This window comes from Solea solea, chromosome 3 (assembly GCF_958295425.1).
Source record: "Solea solea chromosome 3, fSolSol10.1, whole genome shotgun sequence".
Taxonomy (NCBI): domain Eukaryota; kingdom Metazoa; phylum Chordata; class Actinopteri; order Pleuronectiformes; family Soleidae; genus Solea; species Solea solea.
In genome coordinates, this window is record NC_081136.1 from 35,577,891 (window position 1) to 35,599,723 (window position 21,833).

At 44.7% G+C, this 21,833-nt stretch overlaps 1 protein-coding gene across 1 annotated transcript; it reads right to left on the reverse strand.

The window, feature by feature from the left end:
- Positions 1–398: 398 nt before the first annotated feature.
- Positions 399–21,520, reverse strand: LOC131456302 (kinesin-like protein KIF1C). Its single transcript, XM_058624540.1, has 29 exons — positions 21,119–21,520; positions 20,866–21,020; positions 14,084–14,211; positions 12,758–12,834; positions 12,597–12,675; positions 12,380–12,480; positions 11,614–11,679; positions 11,359–11,537; positions 11,096–11,207; positions 10,897–10,974; positions 10,749–10,814; positions 10,580–10,658; positions 10,303–10,381; positions 10,060–10,208; positions 9,497–9,604; positions 8,969–9,096; positions 8,611–8,690; positions 8,423–8,504; positions 8,067–8,146; positions 7,866–7,960; positions 7,346–7,429; positions 7,086–7,266; positions 6,721–6,793; positions 6,524–6,622; positions 6,179–6,340; positions 4,969–5,256; positions 4,760–4,849; positions 4,435–4,669; positions 399–4,346 (listed from the first exon to the last, which is right to left on the reverse strand). The coding sequence occupies exons 3-29, from the start codon at positions 14,187–14,189 to the stop codon at positions 3,538–3,540; spliced, it is 3,765 nt and encodes a 1,254-aa protein (XP_058480523.1). The 5' UTR covers positions 14,190–14,211; positions 20,866–21,020; positions 21,119–21,520; the 3' UTR covers positions 399–3,537.
- Between the last annotated feature and the right edge of the window lie 313 nt (positions 21,521–21,833).

Genomic DNA, 21,833 nt, shown 5'->3' on the forward strand with positions numbered 1-21,833 from the left:
TGTGTGAAATGTTCCTCACACTGACGCTGTGTGTGTGTGTGTGTGTGTAAGAGAATGTGCTGAGTGAGGTTTGATTGACAGCTGCTGGAGCAGGAAGTGGCACTGGACTCTGACGGAGTTGACTTTTATTAACAAAAACAACTGCTAACTGAGGTAGTTAATTTAGCAACATTACCTATTGTAGCTACTGCTAATTGGTTATGGTTGCTAATGTTGCAGCTGCTAGTTTGTCATCATTGAAGTTAATGTAGCAGCTACTAGCTGGATGTGCCTCATGATTTTGCTTCTGCTTTTCTGGGTTGTAGCAGCTGCTAACTAGGTGGTGTGGCTAACATGACAGCTAACTGGTTGTAGTGGCCAATGTGGGGGCGGGGACTCGGTGAAAAACAGGAAGTGAGTCGTGTTTGTGGACACTTTTATTGCCGTCACGTTTTTTGCAGGTAGAGCCTGAGATTGGTTCCTGATACAAGAAAACCAACAAAAATAAACAGACAGAAAAACATCTCAGCCAATAGGAGGAGGGGCTTGGCCGTGATGATGTCATCACACGTTCCACGGTCCATGCCGTGATGTCACAGAGGGAGTGGGCGGGGCTATTCAGAGAGAGGAGACGACGAGAATGTTTTAAATTAATGTTACGTTCCATTTGTGGTCAGAACGCAGAATTTCCGCAGGTTTGTCGTAAACGTTTCACGGTAAATCAGTCGTAAACAAAGTTAAACGGATATCGGCACAAATTACCATGGCAACAGCTCCATAACCCTGCCCCCCCACTCCTCAGGCCCCTCCTCCTCCAGTAACAGATGTTAAGAAGAAAATCAACTAAAATCAGTTTCATAAAGAAAAACAAACATTAGATTATGACTCTAAATAAACACACACACACACACACACACACACGTGCATGAGGGCGACCGAGCTCCCTTTAGCAGCATCCACAAGAACCGACATTAACGACGCTTATAACTTTATCATAATTATATTAATAGAAGTGATGATGATGCGATGACATCATAAAGTAAAGTCAAACAAGTAGGCGGGGTTAAAATATTCAGAAAAAAAAAAGAGAAAAAGATTATAATAATTAAAAAATAAAAAAGCCAATCAGAGCCCAGAGTTGGAAACTGAAAAACAGAAAAGAAAAAAAACGGGGAAAACATCATTTCCCATCATGCCCTGCGGTGGCGGCAGATTAATGCGATTGTCCCGCGATTGGTCGAGACAAACGCACCAAACTAATCTGCTGATGTCACGTCTCGCCGGCCAATCGGCTGTTTTTGTCGTCATCGTCATCACCATGGCGACTCCCCCCCCCCCCCGACTGTCAGGGAGAGAGCGCTCCCAGTGGTTGGTTCTGATTCCCCCTCCTTTTGACATTTCCCACAATGCCTTGCTCTGTTTCTGGGGGGGAGGGGGCGGGGTTTCAGGCAGTGCAGTGCCACAAACTCCCAGCTCCTCCCAACAGCAAACACATCGTTGTTTTGGGAACGTTAAAGAAGTTTAAGTTTGCGATGTTTCTCTTAAGATCACGTTTTATCGCGTCTTTACGTCAGTTTTCCAGCAAGAAACCGAAATTAGTGAAACCACTCGTTTTCCCACACCAAACCCCATAGAGAAAATCAGTGATTTAAGCTTGCGGGGTGGTCACAGGAGCCGCTGGTCAACTGCTGCCTCGTGTGGTGAGTTTATGACGTTGAGGTAAATCTGAAGTGACAAAATAACACGTACGAGCTCAACGACGGACGCAGCAGTGGAGCGACGACTCCTGCGTGCTGAGACGTTAAACCCAGCAGTTTTCTCTGTGGGGTTTGGTGTGGCAGAGCGAGCGGTTTATGGGTGCTGCCCACGCCACATTTCCCATCTTCCCAGCGTCTCATGAAGGCAGCGGCTTCTCGCCACCGTCCCTTCCGCTTTTGGACAAATCATATCTAAAGTAGTGTCAGGTCCTCGTGTCTCTCGTCATTTAAAACAAAACAAAGTCTCTTCTCGTGTTTCTCAGGCTTCTCTTCATTCTCTCATCCGCCCCACCGCTCTCTGACTACATTTCCCAGAGTCCCTTGCTCACACATCCCTACGTAAACTACGACCCACCATGATTAGTACATCTCCACTGATGTCGGGTATCACTTGCTGCGTCTTCCCCGCCACGATTGCCCGAGACGGTGAACTCACCGTTAAAAAGTAGATTCATCTTCATGAAAACAAGACTTCAAATATACACACACGACACGGCGCTTCAACACATTTACAACCACAGCTCCGCCTCTTCCTTCATCACGCTCCGTCTGTACAGCAGTGCGTCTGTCGGCGCTCCAGCAGGAGGCGCCGCACAGCGGCTTTTCTTTGGTTTGCAGCTCTCCGCGGCGCAGCGTTCAGGTCACATGGGATTTTTTAATGTTTATTAGTGTTCAAATAAATACTCTCCTCTTCACACTGAACAAAGAGGCGTCTAAAAGTCGTGTTAACGTCGAATACTTAACGTCAAGTCACACGAGCGTTTACAGCGACAGAGGCGAAGGACGTAAAGTGCGCGTTTTTTTTGTGGGATTCACTTTTGAGGTAATCGCGAGGACAACGTGCGCTAACGCAGGATTGGTGTCGCCAGGTGCAAACCACGCGTGATCTCGACAGTCTCCTGTTTTCAGAATATTCCTTTAAAACCACGACTCACACCCAGAATCAAAGGCCCGGGTGGAGTCAGTCGGTGAAACTTGCGTGCAAAACACTGCATTTGCTTTTTATTAAATCGCACTTTAGCTAGCTCCCCCTGGTGGTGCAACTTGGGATCATCCAAATTCTTCTCCGTTACTGTACAAACACGACTTAAAATGACGCAAGTAAAACTAATGAGTTCATGGTCAAAGTGACTCCCCATGTAACCTGAATGCTGCCTTAGCTAAACTAAGATAAGCTAGGCTAAACTAAGCTACAGATTATTCTTACACTTCAGCACGTCACCTACTATGCCTAAAAAAAATAAACACCTAATAAACAGCAACCAATTTTTCTCCCTGCTCAAGCTAAGTAGCTAGCCCAAGCTAACACAGACCTGTCAGGCTAAACCAGAATAGTTAGCCTCTCGAGGCTAACGGCGGCTGAAACAGAGGACCTAAAAGCTGACGTTCATATAAAGTACAAACACGCACCATGCCACGCCCACTTCATCCTTCAAAAAAACACTAACACAAACTAGCCTCCACGGCTAACACACATCCGACACTTGGTATCAATGACTGATCAATTTTTAAAAAAACAACTCATTATATGATAAACTTCCATCTTGAATTAAAAGCTCGGCAAAATAAAGTGTTGTCATGGCAACAGGTAACCCACGCTAACATAAAAGCTAGGAGGAAGGCACACACACACACACACACGCACGCATACACACACACACACACACAGCAGGATTGAAGATACAGGGTGTGTGTGTGTGTGATGACAACACACACACACACACGTCACTACAGCATCAGGGCCCCTCCCCCCTCTGTCCCGCAGCCACATCAGAAAACCACCGTATCAAGAGTTCAGAGGTCAGATTGGCGTCTCCTTGTTCTTCAGGTCTGGCGCGCTGAACTGCCGTCTCATCCTGGGTGGGGTCGTGAAGCCCCACCCACCTGGCGGCAGCGGCGGCCCCGCCAAGAGCAGCATGTCAGCGGGAGGGGGCGGAGCCCCGGGCCGTGGCAGGCTGTGGTAGTTGGGGTGCGGCCCTGGCTGGAATGGTGCATTGTGGGGGTTGTAGTAGGGGTGGGGGTGGTGATACTGCTGGGGTGGGTGTTGGTTATAATGGAAGCCTCCGTCTCCTCCCCCTCGCTCCCCACCCGGCCCGGGCGACACACCCCTCCTCTGTCGCGGTCGCCCCTGGTGACCACCACCCCCGCCCCCACCGTGCTGCTGGCCGTTGTCGTAGTGACTGAAGTTGTGGGCGGAGCTGTCCAGAGAGTTGCGGCGGTAGCGGTGCTGTTGGTTTTGGTTGTTGCCCTGGTGCTGGTAGTGGAAGTTTCCTTGGTTACGCTGTTGCCAGGCACGATGAGGGCTGGGGGAGCGCATGCGAGGGGGTGGGGCCTGAAAGGGGAGGGGCAAAAGAGCAGGAGACTGATGACTCTGAGGAGGTGGAGGCGAGGGGGAGCCTTTACCTTCTCCTCCGCCCTCCTCCCTCTGCTCTCCACCCTCGACTCCTCCCCCCTCCCCGAGACCCAGAGCCTCCAGAGCGGCGCTGGCTGGTCCCCATGACAACCGGTGGGCGGGGTTACTCTTGAAGGGGAATTTGAGCTTGCGCTCCTGTGGAGGGATGAAGCGCCCGGTCCCTGGTAGGTGCACAGGAACAACGGGCAGGTTCTGACCTGTAGGGGGCGACACAGACACATTAAATACACATCATGCAGTTAGAGGCAGGGAGAACCAGGTCAAAGTATGACTCCGCCCACTGACCCGGGGTCTGGTTCTGTCCCCGCAGCTTCTTGGTGATGTTCTGCTGCTGCAGGTTCAGGATCCGCTGCTGTTCCTGCTTCAGCCACCGGAGGCGTCCTCTCCTGAACGCCGGGTCCTCGTTCATCAGCCGCTTCACTCTGCCGTCCGGGACCACTTCACCCTCGCAGTCTCCGTCCCCCCCGCCGTCCCTCTGAGGAGGAGGAGACCCGCCTTCTTCGCTGTTCACCTCGTCGTCCTGTAAACCAGAGAAAAAACAAACAAACAGTGAGCGCGTTGGACAGAGAGTGGCGTGCGGCGGTGTGGGGACGCGAGGGCGTGGACGTACCTGCACAGGTATGATGCTCTCCATCTTGATCATCCTGTCCCTCAGAGCTTTGATCTCCTCGTCCTTCATGTTGTTCTGCAGCTTCACCTCCTGGGGGCGTCAGAGACAAACACACGTGAACCTCGGCGCTGCGCCGCCCCCTCCTGTTCAACAGCAGTAATTAACGCATTCACACAAAACAGGGCGGGACTTTCAAACACGCGACTCACCTCCAGGATGTCAGTCAGTTTGTCGATGTGAGCCTTCAGGTCGTACACTTTTCCCTTCGGTGCTCCCTCCCCCGTCTCTCCTCCTCCTCCTCCTCCCCCTCCCTCCTCCGCGGGGGGGCTCCTCTCCTCTCCGATGCCCACCGTGTCGCAGACGTCCTGGGCAACCGCCTGCCAGCTCTCGCGCTCGCTGGCGTCCTTCTTGACGTACATGCGACACAGCTCCTTCATCTTGACGATGGACAGCGCCTCGATCTCCTGCCGCGAGTGACGGAAATCTCCCAGCGCCACCTGGAGGTGATTGAGAGGAATTGTCTGTGTCAACTTTGACAGGATGAGGCTAGCGGTTTCTCCCTTTGTTTTTATGCTACGCTAACCTTGTTAAAGTGTTCGTTCAGTTGTTGTATGAGGTGCTGACACCTGAGCTGTTACTCACTCTCCCACACCAGAGTCCATAGAGAAAATCAGTGATTTTAGCTGGCATTTGACGCAGGAGCTGCTGGTCTACCGCTGCCTCCTGTGGTCACTTTAAGTCACTACAGTAAGTCCAAATGAAAAATTTCAAAAGCCGAAGTGACAAAATAAGACTTTTGAACCTAGTGATGGAGGCAGCAGTGGATCCACAACTCCTGTGTGCTGTGATGTTAAAATCACTGGTTTTCTCTATGGGGTTTGGTGTGAGACAGTGAGTGCTTTACAAACCTCAGTTTCCTGTTAATTAAGCTTTTTGTACTTAATAAAACCGACATCAGTTTAAGCCTATGGTGTCTTTAGAACACGTTCACGTCTTTATCTCACTGTTACACAGACTTTTACAACAGGAGACTGAAGTTTGTAAACCACTCACTCTCCCACACCAAACCCCATAGAGAAAATCAGTGATTTAAGCTTGAGGGGACACAGGAGCTGCTGGTCTACTGCTGCCTCGTGTGGTCACTTTGTGTCACTGATGTTAATGTAAATGAAGATTTTCAAATGCCGAAGTGACAAAATAAGACATTTGAAGTTAGTGATGGAGGCAGCAGTGGATCAACAACTCCTGTGTGCTGTGACGTTAAAATCACTGGTTTTCTGTATGGGATTTGGTGTGAGACAGTGAGATTAAATGGGAAAAATATTTTTGAGATATTGAAGACTTTGTGTTTCTGCTGGCAGCCATGTTTTTAGTGACCTCTCAGTACACACACACACACACACACACACACACACCTACCTCGTAGCAGATCTCTTTGACAGCTTGCATGCGGAGGTCGTCCATGGTGACACGTTTGGGGTCTTTGCTGATCCTCCTCCTCTGAGGAATCTGATAAACTCTGAGCGGCTCCCTCCTCTTGCCACTGCTGGGCAGACCACAGCGCTTCACTATGGTCTGGACCTGGAGACACAGAGACAGATAACAGAACCCGCTTCTTGAACCCACTTCTTAAACCTGCTCAGAGGCTGCAGAAGTCCATTCAGAATATTCACGTTTTTAAGTTTCCCTCAGTGTCACGGTGACGTTTGTGTTCAACGCCAACACCGGGGGATGGCGGTGAATTCGAGGTGTGTGTGTGTGTACCTTGTTGGCAGGCAGTTTCTCTCTGAGGGAGGAAATCAGTCTCCAGCTCTCTTCACACGAGCGTTTGTCTGAGTCGTCACCGCTGTCGCTGTCTGCGTACTGAACACACACACACACACACACACACACACACAGAGAGAGGTTTAACTACTACCAGATTAACTACCTGCTTTAATTCCACACAAACAGAAACTCACCAGTCTGTGTTGCTCCAGCAGCAGATCAGCCTCCTCCTTCTCTTTACGGTACTGAGTCTCCATGTCCTGTAGTCTGTGACACACACACGTCAGTAATAGTAAATGAGAACATCTTTACGTCTTTATCTCACTGTTAGACAGACTTTTCCAACAGGAAACTGAAGTTTGTAAAGCACTCACTCTCCTGCACCAAACCCCATAGAGAAAATCAGTGATTTTAACATCACAGCACACAGGAGCTGTTGATCCACTGCTGCCTCCATCACTGAGTTCAAATGTCTTCTTTGGTCACTTCGGCATTTAAAACCCATCATTCAGATGAATTCTCTCTGGGGTTTGGTGCGGGAGAGTGAGCGGGTGTTTACCTTTTCTCCATCTCCAGCTTGATGTCGATCCCTTGCTTCTCCAGCAGCTCCTTCTGAGCGTAGTTCCAGTCCTCCGGCTCCCCCTGCTGCTCCGCCGTGACACTGCGCTCCCTCTCCAGCCTCGCCTGCTCCGGGTGGTTGAAGCGGAACACGTGGTTCTTCCCCATGACGATGCGGTGACCTGGCGTCGGACACAGTCGCGTTAAATCAGCCGCAGACTTCAGCGTTTGAGCGTTTGTGCTCACGTGGCTCCTCGTTACCTTGTTTCAGGATGGTGGAGTCGGTGATCTGCTTCCCGTTGACGTACGTCTCCGCTCCGACCAACGGCTCCAGGATGACGTCCACTGCGGCGACAGGAAGTGTTCAATAAAGTTCAATTCAAACAAAACAAAAACAAAAACAGGCCAATAAAGACACAACAGTCAAACACAAACACACATACAGAGTGTGTGGGGGGCGGGGCAGGAAACACGGGCATGATTGTGAAGTGGACGTTACCATGGTAACCAGTGACTTATTAAACAATACCTGACAAGATTTCCTGGAAGCTTTTACAGGAAGAGATAAAAGAAAGAGAGTCACACACTGAGTGAACACACAAACACACACACACCTTCAGCAGAGCTGCACTTGCACAACTTTGACCACCAGAGGGCGATCACATGGAACTAAACTCACCTCGCCTGACACACACATTATTTGGACATTAGTTGAAATATTACAAGCATTTTATTTTGAAAAACAAAGACACACAGAGACAGACAGACAGACATGTCTCACCTTCTCCCTGATCATTGATCTCACTGACAAAAACACAGTGAATCTCTTTTATAAATTGTCCAGACAGTTTAATGTCCACGTCCTGCTGTCCAACCCTGGAACACACACACACACACACACACACACACACATTATTGTTAACCAAGATGTGTGCGTGTGACCCCTGACCTCTGCTTATACATGATGATGAGCAACATTTACCTGGTGACACCTTCTTTTATGTAGTACAGTAGACACTCTGACATCAGAGGGTCTTCATTCAAGTTGACCAGATGAGGTGTCTGCACACACACACACACACATATTGAAGATTAAAGTGATTAAGAATCTTATTGCTTTAAAATTCCCCCCAAAAACATGTCCTTCCTCACATGTTTTGAGTTATTTTATGACATTTACTACTTTATTTTTAATATTTTTTAATAATAATAACATTTTGGGTTAAAAGATATATAAAATTGACATCAATTTGTGTGCTTCGGTAACATTGTGTGGTAAACTGAACGCATCGTGAAGTCATGACTCATCAAAAACCCAGAGATAAAACGTAAACTCACTCCTTTAGGAGAGAAGACGCCCAGCGTTCCTCCGTCTTCTTTGGATGAAATGGACACGCCCATTTCTGCCAGCAGGGACTCTCTGGGAGAGAGAGAGAGAGAGAGAGAGAGAGAGAGAGAGAGAGACTTTGAGACGAGTTGTTGTTTGTTGGAAGTTATTGATCTGCTGATCAGCTTTAATTGATCACCTCTCCAGGCGAATAGATTCAGTCTTTCTGAGTTTCTCTTCCCACGTTTCGTTGAGTTCAGCGATGATCTTCTCCGTCTCCTACACAGACGCACTAATTTTAGTAGTTATTCTTACAAAATAAAATACACGTTTTTATGTCATCTTTTAATTTGAGTATGTAATTATTTCAAAATAAAATACACGTTTTTATGTCATCTTTTAATTTGGGTTTGTAATTATTTCAAAATAAAATACACGTTTTCATGTCATCTTTTAATTTGAGTAATTATTTCAAAATAAAATACACGTTTTCATGTTAATACGTCAGCGGTAACAGGAAGTAGTCCGCTAACAGATGGGGGTAATGTCAGACTTACCAGCAGTCGCTCGGCTGCTTCCTCTTTGCTGATGGTTTCCTCGCCGACAGCCTCCTCCCCGTTCTCGATCGGGTGATCGGGGTCGGGGTCGGCAGGTGTGTCCTCCGAGGATGTCGACTCCCCCACATCTGCTGAGGAAAAAAGAATATTGTCTCGATGAACATTTTCTCGAGGATATTTGAGTTACTCTTGTAGCTTTAGCCCACAGTTGCTTTTTACCAAACGTGCAAAACGCCAACAGGGACGCCAAATTCAAAATGACTGACTTCCTGTTGAGTTGAGGCCATGGTCCCAATAGACTTTTTTGTTTGTCTCGGGCTGTGACACATTCCCACCAAGTTTCGGGGAATTCGGTGCAACTTAGATTCGGCTTTGTCCTACCGGGTTTCACCTTTGGGGGCACTAATGAGCCATTTTGCACTACTTTAACATATTACCCTTATTTTATAAAAATGTTCGTTTCAACCAACGTTAAGTGTGTCAAAAATGAAAATGTCAATGTCAGTACCAACAAAACACAAGAGTCACCTGAAGGGGCGGGGCCATTGTTCTCTGTAATCCCATTGGCTGTGAGAGCCAGCTGCAGAGGAGAGGAAGCCACACCCACAATGCCGCCAGGGCCATTGTTGTTGTTGACTTTAAAAGAGGAAAAAGAGAGAGGTTTGTGTTTTTAATGAGCAGGAATGTTTGTCATCCTGGTTATGTAAAGAACAGTATGTAACACACACACACACACACACACACACACACACACAGCTGCTGTCTGTAAATACCCGACTGTGCATTCAACACATGCCACACATACATGTTTTAATAAACGCACACACACACACACAGTCTAAATGTTTCCGTCACATCGTTTCATGTGTTCACAACATCAAGTTTAATGTATTAATTTCAATGTGTATTTATCAATAAACTACTACTACGTGTGTGTATACCACTAAAGTCCATTATAGTGTGTGTATACATATACACACGTATGTACATATACATATATACAGACATATATACATACATATATATGTATATATATATATACACACACACACACACACACACACATATATATATATATATATAATACATACCAGCATTATCCAGCAGCTCCTGCAGACCCTGTGAGAAGAGCAGGTTCCTCAGATGTTCCACTTCGTCCTTCAACTCTCTGATCAGTTTGGCGTTGGGGTCTTCATTGATGACAGCGTTACAGCGGATCTGTTTGGCACGGTCAGCATACCTGGAGCGTGACACACAGATTAGATTAGATTAGATTAGATTAACACACACAAACAGGTCACGGCATGACAACAAAGCCTGACAGAGTGTCTGACCTGAGAGTGCTCAGTGTTTCTTCATAGTTGATGTCAGCAGGACTGAGAGCGGCGATCATGGCCGTACGAGAGTTTCCTCCTGATCAAACACGTCCACAACACTAACGTTAGTGACCGCTTACTTCCTGTTAACTAGTAACAACTATAGTATAGTTTGTGGACAAAACAACATCATTATTATTTTACGTTACATTTACATTTTTCAACATTTTATGGACCACAAAACAAATGAGATGAATCAAAAAAAGCTGCGGGTGTGAATTCCACTTCCACTTACCCAGGTTTTCCTTCAGTAGCCAGGTAAGTACAGAGTCTCTGTAGGGGATAAAGTCACTTTTTCTCTTCTTACTACTCTGCTGCAGAGGAGAGACGACAAACGGGGACATTTCAGGACAATTGTCTACATTTTTAATGAAGAATTTAAACAAAAGCGTGCGTCGACCGACCATTTCTGCCAAAGCTGATATCACTTTCCCCAGCGTGGTCAGAGATTTGTTGATGTTCGCTCCTTCCTGTACGCAGGTAAAAGTCGATTTCATTAAGAAGTAAAAACACGTTAAACGCGCACCAGGGCAATGTGGAACGACCTCTGACCTTGAGCCTGGTGCCCTTTGCCCCCGAGGAGTCGGCTCGCTCACTTCCTGCCAGGTCCACCAGACTGATCTTACTGACCTGAAGAGAAGTTGTTTTTTTTATAACAGTTTTATCTTTTAAAGTCCCTGTTTTTAAAAAGTCCTCATAAGGTGGGTTCGTACACACGGTCCTCACGAGGACTGAAAACGAGAACACACACCTTCTCTGTGTCCAGGCCGGTCATCTGGTCCCGCCGTTTTTGGGTGAAGACGATGGTGAAGACGGCATGCGACCTGGACGATGTCTCGTTCATGTTTGTGGCCGCGACCGTCCTGGAATCAACCAAATTCCAAAAAATCTAATTTGATATTTGGGATTTCCTACATTCCCCAGAATGCTTTTCCAGCAGTTTCAGGGCCGCAGCGTAAACATCCACCTGTCTCGTTGGTAAACACTTAAAATTACTCAAATTCAAAGACTAACCGAGCTTTGTTGCCGGCGTCCATCAGGTCCCGGATGTCTGTGAATCCGGTCACAGCCAGTTTGGAAAGGTCCTCCACATACGGCCCCAGGATGGGATGCTCTCGAACCCTCAGAGTCCCTTGAGACTTTGGGTTGAGCAGGTCCCTGACCCGCTCACAGTAGATCTCCATGTAGGACACCTGGAGGACGACGAGAGACAATTCAGCCAATCAGCGCTCACCTGAGTGAATCTGGTCTGGATCGGAGTGAGTTTACCTCCACAGAGTAGTTCAGGTCGGGGTCAGAGTTTTCTCCGGTCCTCTGAAACAGGTCCTCACACAACTGGACACAGAGACAAGAGACATGTTAAAGGTGGCCTTATGACTCAGCATCAGACTCACGGGGACACAGGAGCTGCTGGTCTACTGCTGCCTCGTGTGGTCACTTTGTGTCACTGAGAAAAATCTGAACAATGGAATTCAAACACAGAATTGACAAAAAATAGCACTTGAACTTGAATTATGAAGGACGAAGTGGATCAACAACTCCTGTGTGCTGTGATGTTAAAATCACTGATTTTATCTATGGGGTTTGGTGTGGGAGAGTGAGGGGTTTACAAACTTCAGTTTCCTGTTGGAAAAGTCTGTCTCACAGTGAGATAAAGATGTGAACGTGTTCTCAAGACATCGTAGACTTAAATTGATGTAGGTTCTGTTGGGTGGGTCTTGTGTTAAGTGGCTGAAATCATTCAGTAAACCACTCACCCTGTCTCACACCAAACCCCATAGAGAAAATCAGTGATTTTAACACCACAGCACACAGGAGTGGTTGATCCACTGCTGCCTCCGTCACTAAGTTCAAATGTCTCATTTTATGACTTCGGCATTTAAAATGCTCTGTTCCGATTGACCTCAGTGACACAAAGTGACCACACGAGGCAGCAGTAGACCAGCAGCTCCTGTGTCCCCCGCAAGCTAAAAAATCACTGACTTTGGTGTGGGAGAGTGAGGAAGAAAAGAAGTGTTTATAGAGTGTGTGTTACCTGTGGAATGATGCCTTCCTGCCCCGGTTCTTGTTTCCCCATCATGGTGTAACTCTTCCCTGCACCGGTCTGTCCATACGCAAAAATACACACATTGTAACCTGAGGGGAAACAAACAAACACTTTAAAGGAGTGGATGTTTCTCTTGTTGCGAGAACATCGTCGAGCCTGTATCTCTGGATCCTGCTGGTTTTCACTCAGGTTTTTTTTTTTTCACCTTCGAAGGCGTGCAGCAGCATCTCCTCCCCGATGTCTTTGTAGACCTGTCGCTGAGACGCGAAGCCGGGGTCATCAGTCTGAACACAAACACACACAACTCTGGTCATTTCTCATCCTGCTTTTTTCTGCTGAATAAATCACGTATGTGTGTATGATCACCGTTGTGTGTGACCAGTAGGAATAGTCAAAGGTAAAATTCTTGGCTCCATCTTTGCCCAGTTTGGGGTTTGAAATGCCTGAAAATCAGAGAATCAACGTGAGATGAACATCAAACACGAAAAGTCCGATTTTAGTCGGACAAAGGCGATAATTCAGTTTTTTTCTTAAAGTCATGTGAACACGTTAGTCTGCTTCTGCGGCAGCGTATCTACGAGTAGAGCGTAAAAAATACTGGACTGAGTGGATGCTGGTGCGTTCAGCTCAGACACAGTCGTGCTGCTGCGAGTCTATTAATAAATGCAGTGTGTTTGAGGGTGTCAATAGCAGCAGGTTCAGAGGTCACATGACTGCACAGGAGAAACGGCTGAAGACATTTACATTAAGTTGAGTGTTAAAGCAGTATTTTTTAATCATGTATTACGAACTGTAATACAATAATTGCAATCGACAACTATTTGGAAAAAATATGACTTTAGAGTGTTTATTAATGTTTTAAACCAGTTTCTGTGATCCTAAATGTGAATCTTTCCTGGTTCCTTTGCTCCATAGAACAAAGGAATAAACAAAACTGATTTTTTTTTATTTTAGTTTGTGGACAAAAACAAATCAAGTTGAGCACATTGTCATCTCAATTTTCTGACATTTTATGGACAAAACAAGTACTCGATCAATGTTATAAAGTCAAATGTCAGATAATGAAATGATGAGGAACGTTTTAGGTGAAAATAAAGTTTTTTCGTTCTTTTTCTAACAGATTTCAGATATTTTGAACCATCGTCAGTTTTATTAAAGAAAATCAACATGTTACTGATTCTTTCCTGATCAGTGAAATGTGCGTATTTCCTGGTTTCTTTGCTCCATAGAACAAATAAATCATTCGAACTGAATCATTTTGTGTTTGTGGACAAAGACGAGACATTTGAGACCAAACTACTAATCATATTAATCGAGAAAATAATTGACAGATGACCCAATATCATAACAACTGAAAATATACTTAGTTTGTCCATTACGGGCTACTGTAAAAACATGGTGGTCCAAAATGCTCACCAAAAACATTAATTCATATAATCATGTGGTTGTTCACTTTTAAAAAAACAACTTTTCAAAACAAAAATAATTTGACCTAAATTCGACGAGTGGACCTTTAAAAAAACAACAACCATAACGTTATATTTTCTACTAAAAAGAATGCTAAAAAATCAGTGTTTAAGTACTTTTTTGGAAATATATTAAATATATTTTACACCAGACCCAGGTAACAATGACAACATCGACGGTCCTCACATGTGTGGACAAACAAACGTGTGTGTGTGTGTGTCTTACACGTGGTGTTTCCCTGCATCTGGATCACACACTTGGCGTTGCGTCCCGTCTCGCGGGAGTTGAACGGACGGACTCGCACCGCCACCTTCACCGACGCACCCGCCATGATTCAGCTCCGCCCACTCCACCTGAGGACAGCCAATCAGAGAGTTGGGTTAGGGAAAACATCAAAATAATGATATAACGTACGATTATTAAAATAAATGTATATATTTATTATGTTTAATATCTAGCTTTTTTTGACTGAGGAGTAACCCTTTCAAAATATAATACATATTTTTACTTTCTTTTTGTTTTCGTTGTGATGTTTACAAATACATACATACATATTTTAACAGCATACATACAAATATAAACATACATCATTTTTGTAGTTTCACAATTGGTACAGTGAAAAAGCGTGGCGATATTAAATCACTTCTGAGACCATTTTTTGGCGGTATTTCGCAAATCCTCCGTATATTGTGACATTGCAGCAATCGTATCGTGATTCAAATGTCGCGATAACATCACATCGTGGCATCCATTGCGATTCCCGCCCCTAACAGGAAGTGGTCACACTTCATACATCGAGCACAACAAATCAACGCGTAGTGACAACTGCGATCACTTATGCTCATTGCGAACAGCATCGATGTTAAATTACAATTTGCTGAAAAAAAAAGTAAATAAAAAATTTTGTCCTCTTTGAGTGTTGGATGAACTCGGTTCTCATGAAGCACAAGAACAAGAACACACACTTGCCGTTTTACACATACACACACCCACACAGTTACAGTACCTGACAGTGTTTCCCATGAGAACAAGAATCTAGTGTTTAACTGTGTGTTTATAAAGGGCCTGGGGCAGGGGCGTTCGTCATTGACTGACACAGACAAAGAGAGAGGGAGAGAGGGAGAGAGAGAGACAAGGAGAGAGAGAAGACAAAGAACGCACAAAAACAAGGACAAGGAAAAGAAGAACGGAGAGATGACAAGAGCAGAAGAAGAGGCGGAGGTAAAAAGTGAGGCAGCCGTGGTTACCACGGCGACGAGAAAACATAACAGGACAGGAATGTAAAGAGAAAGAAAGAAAGAAAGAAAGAAAATGAAATGTTTACAGTAAATAAAGAAATGGAGGGGAAAAAGGAGAGGGAAAGAAAAGAGGAGGAAAAAGCTGCAGTTAGAAAAAGAAGCGGGAAAAAGCTCGTAAAGAAAAAGGGAAGAGGAACAAAGAAAAGAAAAAGACTGTAGAGAAAAAAGATGGAGAATCAGATCAGTGATGCGTTTCCTTTGTAGTCAGAACTTCAGAACTTCAGATCTCAAATGCCCCCTGACCCCAGATTTTTAACGTAACACTGATACTTTTATCGTTCAAATCAATTGTGTTCATTTCACTGTAAATCTGACAAACAGTCGGAATTTTTTTTATCCGTAAACATGTTGCTACGATGTTTGCCATCGACTGGTATCGTGAACGACGGCTAGCCTCGGATATGTTTGCGATCACGGTTGAGAAGCCGTTGGAAGTCGGGAACTGGGAGTTTGCGTAAATAGAAACTACGACTTTCTACACGTTCACAAGGTTTGAATTTATAGCGCGTGGTGTGCCAATTAAATCAAGTTTCTTTGACTTTTAACCCCGCCCCCTCCATGTTCTGACAGCCCGACTGGTGGCGTTCGAGTATTACATATTGGACCTTTAATAAAAAATGTTATGTTTAAGCTCCAACTGCACAAAAACACACACACAAAGTAAAGTAAGAGTGTGTGTGTGTGTGTTTGCTCTGAGTCAACACAGTCTCACACACACACACACACATATAAAAACAAAGAGAGACAAGATGGTAGATATAGATACTGGATTGTGCTATAATCTTTGTGTGTGTGTGTGTGTCTAGGTGTCTGCATACCAGAGACCACGGGCAGAAACGCTGACATCACATCAAAGGCATCTACCATCAAACACACACACACTTGCTTTCATATCTTTGTGAGGACACAGCAGGAGTTGAACCCCTTACCTTAACCATCACAACCAAGTGCCTCACCTTAACATTTAGCCCAATTCTGAGCCTAACCCTAAAACCAGGACTTAGCCCTGGAAAAAAAGCTCCTTTAAAGTTGTGAGGACAAGACAAAATGTCCTCACAAAGACACAACTACACACACACATATTCACAGGAGTATTCATGTGTTCATAGGGTCTGGTTGAACAAGCCTGGCTTGTTGTTAAGCTGCACTTACATACACACACACACACACACAATGTAAAATAGTCTCTGTTAAAGGTGCAGTGCATTAAGATTCGGTGAAATTGAAGATTGTTTTCATATTTATATATACCAACTATACTACAGTGTGTACATATACACATATATATATACATACATATATACACACACACACACACACACATATATATATATATATACACACATACATACACATATTGGCATTGTTTAATTTTAGACCACATGCATATTTAGCCGATATCCTTTAAAAATATGATTCTTAATTGTCTGAGTTATAACTCACTGATTGTTGCTTACAGATTATAATTGATGGACACCATCATCATCATCATCATCAGTCATCATCTACCACTTTACCCTTCACCAGAGGGTCGCGGGGGGTGCTGTGCCAGTCTGAGTCAGTTTTAAAGGTTGATTCCACAAAAATAGCACTTTGTCTACATTCTTCACGTTTTAAAGGTTCAATCCATCCAAATCGGCAGCAAGAAGCAGGCACGATCAAAATTTAGCTGCAGAATTTTCGAGTCATTTTTACTTGTTTGTTAGTTTGGACAGCCTTTAGCCCATTTTAAGTCGTTCTTTACAGCGTTCTCGGTCCACTGTGGCAGTTACAAGTTACAAATAAAGTTGGATTGAATTGGAATGGACAATTGTTTAATCTGACGATTATTGTTCTAAATAATGTTGATGAATCTTCTCCTAAACTCTGAAGCAATAATAATTGTCCATTTGGTTGCACCTGATTTTCTTGTTTTCTGTCAAAGAAAAATTCAAACCATAATTCTTCAAAAACTCCTAAAGCACAACACAAAACCAACGTGTTATTCGTCTGAATCCTCAAAAACACCTTGTGTGAGGATGCGCTAAAAATGTCCTCACAACAAAAGGGTTTGGACAGAATATTTGTCCTCACGCAACCTAATTGAGACATGTAAACAAACACACACACACACACACGGAGCTAAAAGCAGCTGCTGACCAGCGAGCTAACGCAGACAGACGCTGCACTGAGCCAACAATTACACAACCACAGAGAAGAATGTGGAGACGGAGGGAAAGTCGAGCGTCTGCTGACACAACACAACGTAAAGACGTTTGACCGCCGCGAGAAAAAAGGAGAGAATATTTCAACGAGAGAGAGACAGTGGACAGGTTCATCGTCGTGAACAAACACCATGTGTTTGACATTCTGCTTTAAATGTCATGTTGACAACTTAAGACAAACAATGTTTACACCTGCGGGCGTGACTTAACCTCATAACATGTACATCAAACTAAGTCAACGGCATCTTAAGAACAAGTTTCACGTCTTTATGTCACTGTTAGACAGACTTTTACAACAGGAAACTGAAGTTTGTAAACCACTCACTCTCCCACACCAAACCCCATAGAGAAAATCAGTGATTTTAGCCAGCGGGGACACAGGAGCTGCTGATCCACTGCTGCCTCGTGTGGTCACTTTGTGTCACTGAGATCAATCTGAACAAAGAATCTTAAATGCCGAAGTCATAAAATTAGACATTTGAACTTGGTGACGGAGGCAGGAGTGGATCAACCAATCCTGTGTGCTGTGGTGTTAAAATCACTGATTTTCTCTATGGGGTTTGGTGTGAGACAGGGTGAGTGGTTTACTGAATGATTTCAGCCACTTAACAAAAGGCCCACCCAACAAAATCTACATCGATTTAAGTCTACGATGTCTTGAGAACACGTTCACATCTTTATCTCACTGTTAAACAGACTTTTCCAACAGGAAAGTGAAGTTTGTAAACCCCTCACTCTCTCACACCAAAGCCCATAGAGAAAATCAGTGATTTTAACATCACAGCACACAGACGTTCACAGGAGTTGTTGATCCACTGCTGCCTCCATCACTAAGTTCAAATGTGTAAATTTAGTGACTTCGGCGTTTGAAATCCATTGTTCAGATTTACGTCAGTGACACAAAGTGACCACACGAGGCAGCAGTAGACCAGCAGCTCCTGTGTCCATCGTGAGATTAAATCACTGATTTTCTCTCTGGACTTTGGTGTGGGAGAGTGAGTGGTTCACAAACATCAGTTTCCTGTTGGAGATAAAGACGTGAACGTGTTCTTAAAGATATCGTAGACTTAAGCTGACGTAGTCTTTTTTATTTTTTTTTATTTTAGCTTGTGTCATCTATTGTGTGGATAATTGATCGGTCATGAACGTCATGTGATCAGTGATGTGAACAAACTCCCTCAGAGACACAGACAGAGTCAGTTCCCATGTGTTGGCCTCTGCAGGAATGTGATAATGAAAGGTCCTCATACCACACACACACACACTGAGCCCTTCCTATGGTAATGTACACACACACACACACACACACACACACACACACACACACACACACATCTAAAGATAGTCAGCTGCTCTGAATGAATGACGCCCTCTGCGTAAAGAACAACTTTGCTCTGCGATGTTTGACTTGAGCCGACAGACGAAAAAATGTCACTACGTCCTGGTCACGTGACCTCGCGCTGCCTTCACTGACCGCAAGAAAGGCCGACCTCACTAATATGACCATGAGAACTTTATTTTGATATCACAGAATTTGTTTTAAATTAGATAAAACACACATTCAACTTGAATATAACAACTTTCATTTTTTTTTTACTTAAATAATACAACAGAAAGTTAACTTTATTAGAATTCAATTACGTTTTAAAATTTGATTCAGCCGAATTTCACTTAACATTTCTGACACTTAAAAAGTCAGAAGAAGCTCGTTGTTTAACTTTCCTCACGGTTTAACGTTAAAAACGTAAACAAAACTTTACGATGAATAAATCCTTGCGATATCACAGTCGACGTGTGGAAACGTTTACAATTTAAAAAGGTCAAAGGTGACTTTATTTTAGATTTGATACTCGTTTTTTAATCAACAGATAACGGGCAGTCTTCACCGTGGTGGCGAGTTTAAGACCTAATCAGCAGCAGTCAGTGATTTCTAAACCTGGTTTAATCACATGTGATCAGCTGACATCAACCTGGACGCAAAGTCTATGTTTGTTTAGAACATGTTTCACGTCTTTATCTCACTGTTCGACAGACTCTTCCAACAGGAAACTGAAGTTTGTAAACCACTCACTCTCCCACACCAAAGCCCATAGAGAAGATCAGTGACTTTAACATCACACACACGAGTCGTTGATCCACTGCTGCCTTCATCACTAAGTTCAAATGTCTTATTTTGTGAATTTGCTGTTTGAAATCCTTCGTTTTGAAGGAAGACATGTTTCACTCATGTGAAAATTACATGCTAAATGCTGCAGCTGGACGCTAGCTCACGATTCTATTGAGGAGCACTAGCATGAGCGCTAACAGGTGGAAGTGAGAGACGATGTATGACACACACACACACACACGTGTCATGATGAAGCAGATGAGTGGGACTCTCTTTTTATCTTATGTTGCCTAATAACATCAGCAAACAACATGGAGCTAATAATACACACACACACACACACACACACATTGCTGGGATGCCTGCTGAGAGCTGCATTAGCCACACAGGCTAACTTTAGCGCGGCCGACTGACAAAGCTGCCAGTGAAAGTCCGTCCGAGTCACATTGTTCGCGTAAAAGTCACCCGACGTTCACGGGCCAAAGGTTTGCTCCACTGACGCCGCGTCAAACAAATATCGCAACCGTTTACTCCGATTAAAAAAAAAAAAAAAAACTCCTGGTGCCCACACAGTTTTAGCTCCTTTAACGATTAGAAGTTCACTATTGAAAGAAAAATCAATTTGGATTTAACCTATATCACACTGATAACTCATCACTGTTGTCATGGTTACAACGAGCGTCCACACGTCCTTGAGAGTCTCTGAAAATGGAGAAAATGCTGCTGGTGTGACATTTATTTGAGTAAGTTTAAGGTTTTGGTGTGGACGAACAGAAACTGAGGCCCTTTATTTTGAAAACTTCGAGTTTGTTGTTCATGTGGACTAACAGATACTGAGGCTTTTATTTTTGAAAAGTGCAGGTTTGTTCTTCATGTGGACAAACAGAAAGTTAGGCCTTTTATTTTGAAAGACTACAGGGTTGTGTTTTAGTGTGGAATAGCAAAAACAGACTTTTATTTTGAAAAGTACAGATCATGATTTAGTGTGGACAAATACACTTAATATGAAAACTTGTGGATTGTGGAAGTGTGTCCGATTAAAATCACACTGTGACGATAACTTTCAAAACTGCGACAAATCAGTGTGGACGGAGACAAAGTTGACGATAAACGTTCCAATCGTCATGTTCTGATTTGCACTTTCAAGTTTTGCAATAAATTTTGGAATGCTAACACAAACAATTTTAAAATATTTGAAAATATCACAATTACGTTTTTATGTAACGTAAACAAATGTCACTCAGCTAACAGCTAAGTTGTGCGGTGGAAGAAAATCTGCAAAATAAACCTCTCCCACTATCAAGAAGTGGGTTTCCACCAAAAATGACTCGATTCTATTAATCCATCGTGCTGACGTTCTACGTGAAGTTTCGTTACAGTTCGTAACAGGGGTCTTACCTCTACCGGAGGAAACCGAATCTCGTGAAGGCCACGCGCTGACCCGTTCACACCGTCCCCATCTCCCCGTTCACACGAGAACAACAACCGAAAGATCACATAGGCCGGGTCAGGCCGGTACCGGTTCTGGTGTCACTTCCGATCCCGGTCTGGGCCTGTCGGTACCGGGACACAGACGGTCAGATAACTGGGTGGGGGGGGCGCTGCTGAGTTCCCCGCACACACACACGGTGAAAAAAGTTTCCACACTCACTCGTCTCGACTCCTCCGGTGAAGCGGCGACAGCGGCGGCTCTGTCCTAACTTTTCCCCGGGACTGACGTCGCTGCCCGGTGACTTGCGGCGGCGGCGGCGGCGGCGGAGGGAGTGAAAGTGTGAAGGGAGGTGACGGAAAGTTAAGGCCCGCTGCTCGTTGCGCTGGCAGGGCGGTGAATCACGGCGGGACCGGCGGCAGACAGACGGGCAGACAGCGGGACATTCACTGGCGTTAATCCGGTTCTTTTGCGTCGCTTGTCCCGCGTCGGTTCAGGAGGGGGAAAGTTTGTCGTAAAGTGTGAACGGAAAACGCAGGAGAAGGAGAGAAGTGGGGGAGACCGAGCAGAGAGGCTGGCCGGTGGCCTGGCCGCGCGGCGGGTGTGTGAGCGTGCGCGTGTGAGGGCCTGCGTGCGCGCCCCCGTGGGCCCGGATGGGTCCCCGCCACGGAGCTGGGATACGGACAGAGGTCTCACTCCCACCCGCGTTTACAGACCCGTTATATCGCAGGTGGAACAGGTGGAACAGGTGGAACAAAATCGACGGTTTTATTCAACGTCACTTCAAAAATCACTTTTACTAGAAAAGACATGTTTTCACTCAGTAAATCAACATTTTAAACGAAATGTTTTGAACATATCCTATTTTACATTGATAATTTAATCTTTTTACTCAATAAATTATAGTTTTAAATCAATATATTACACTTTTTAACAG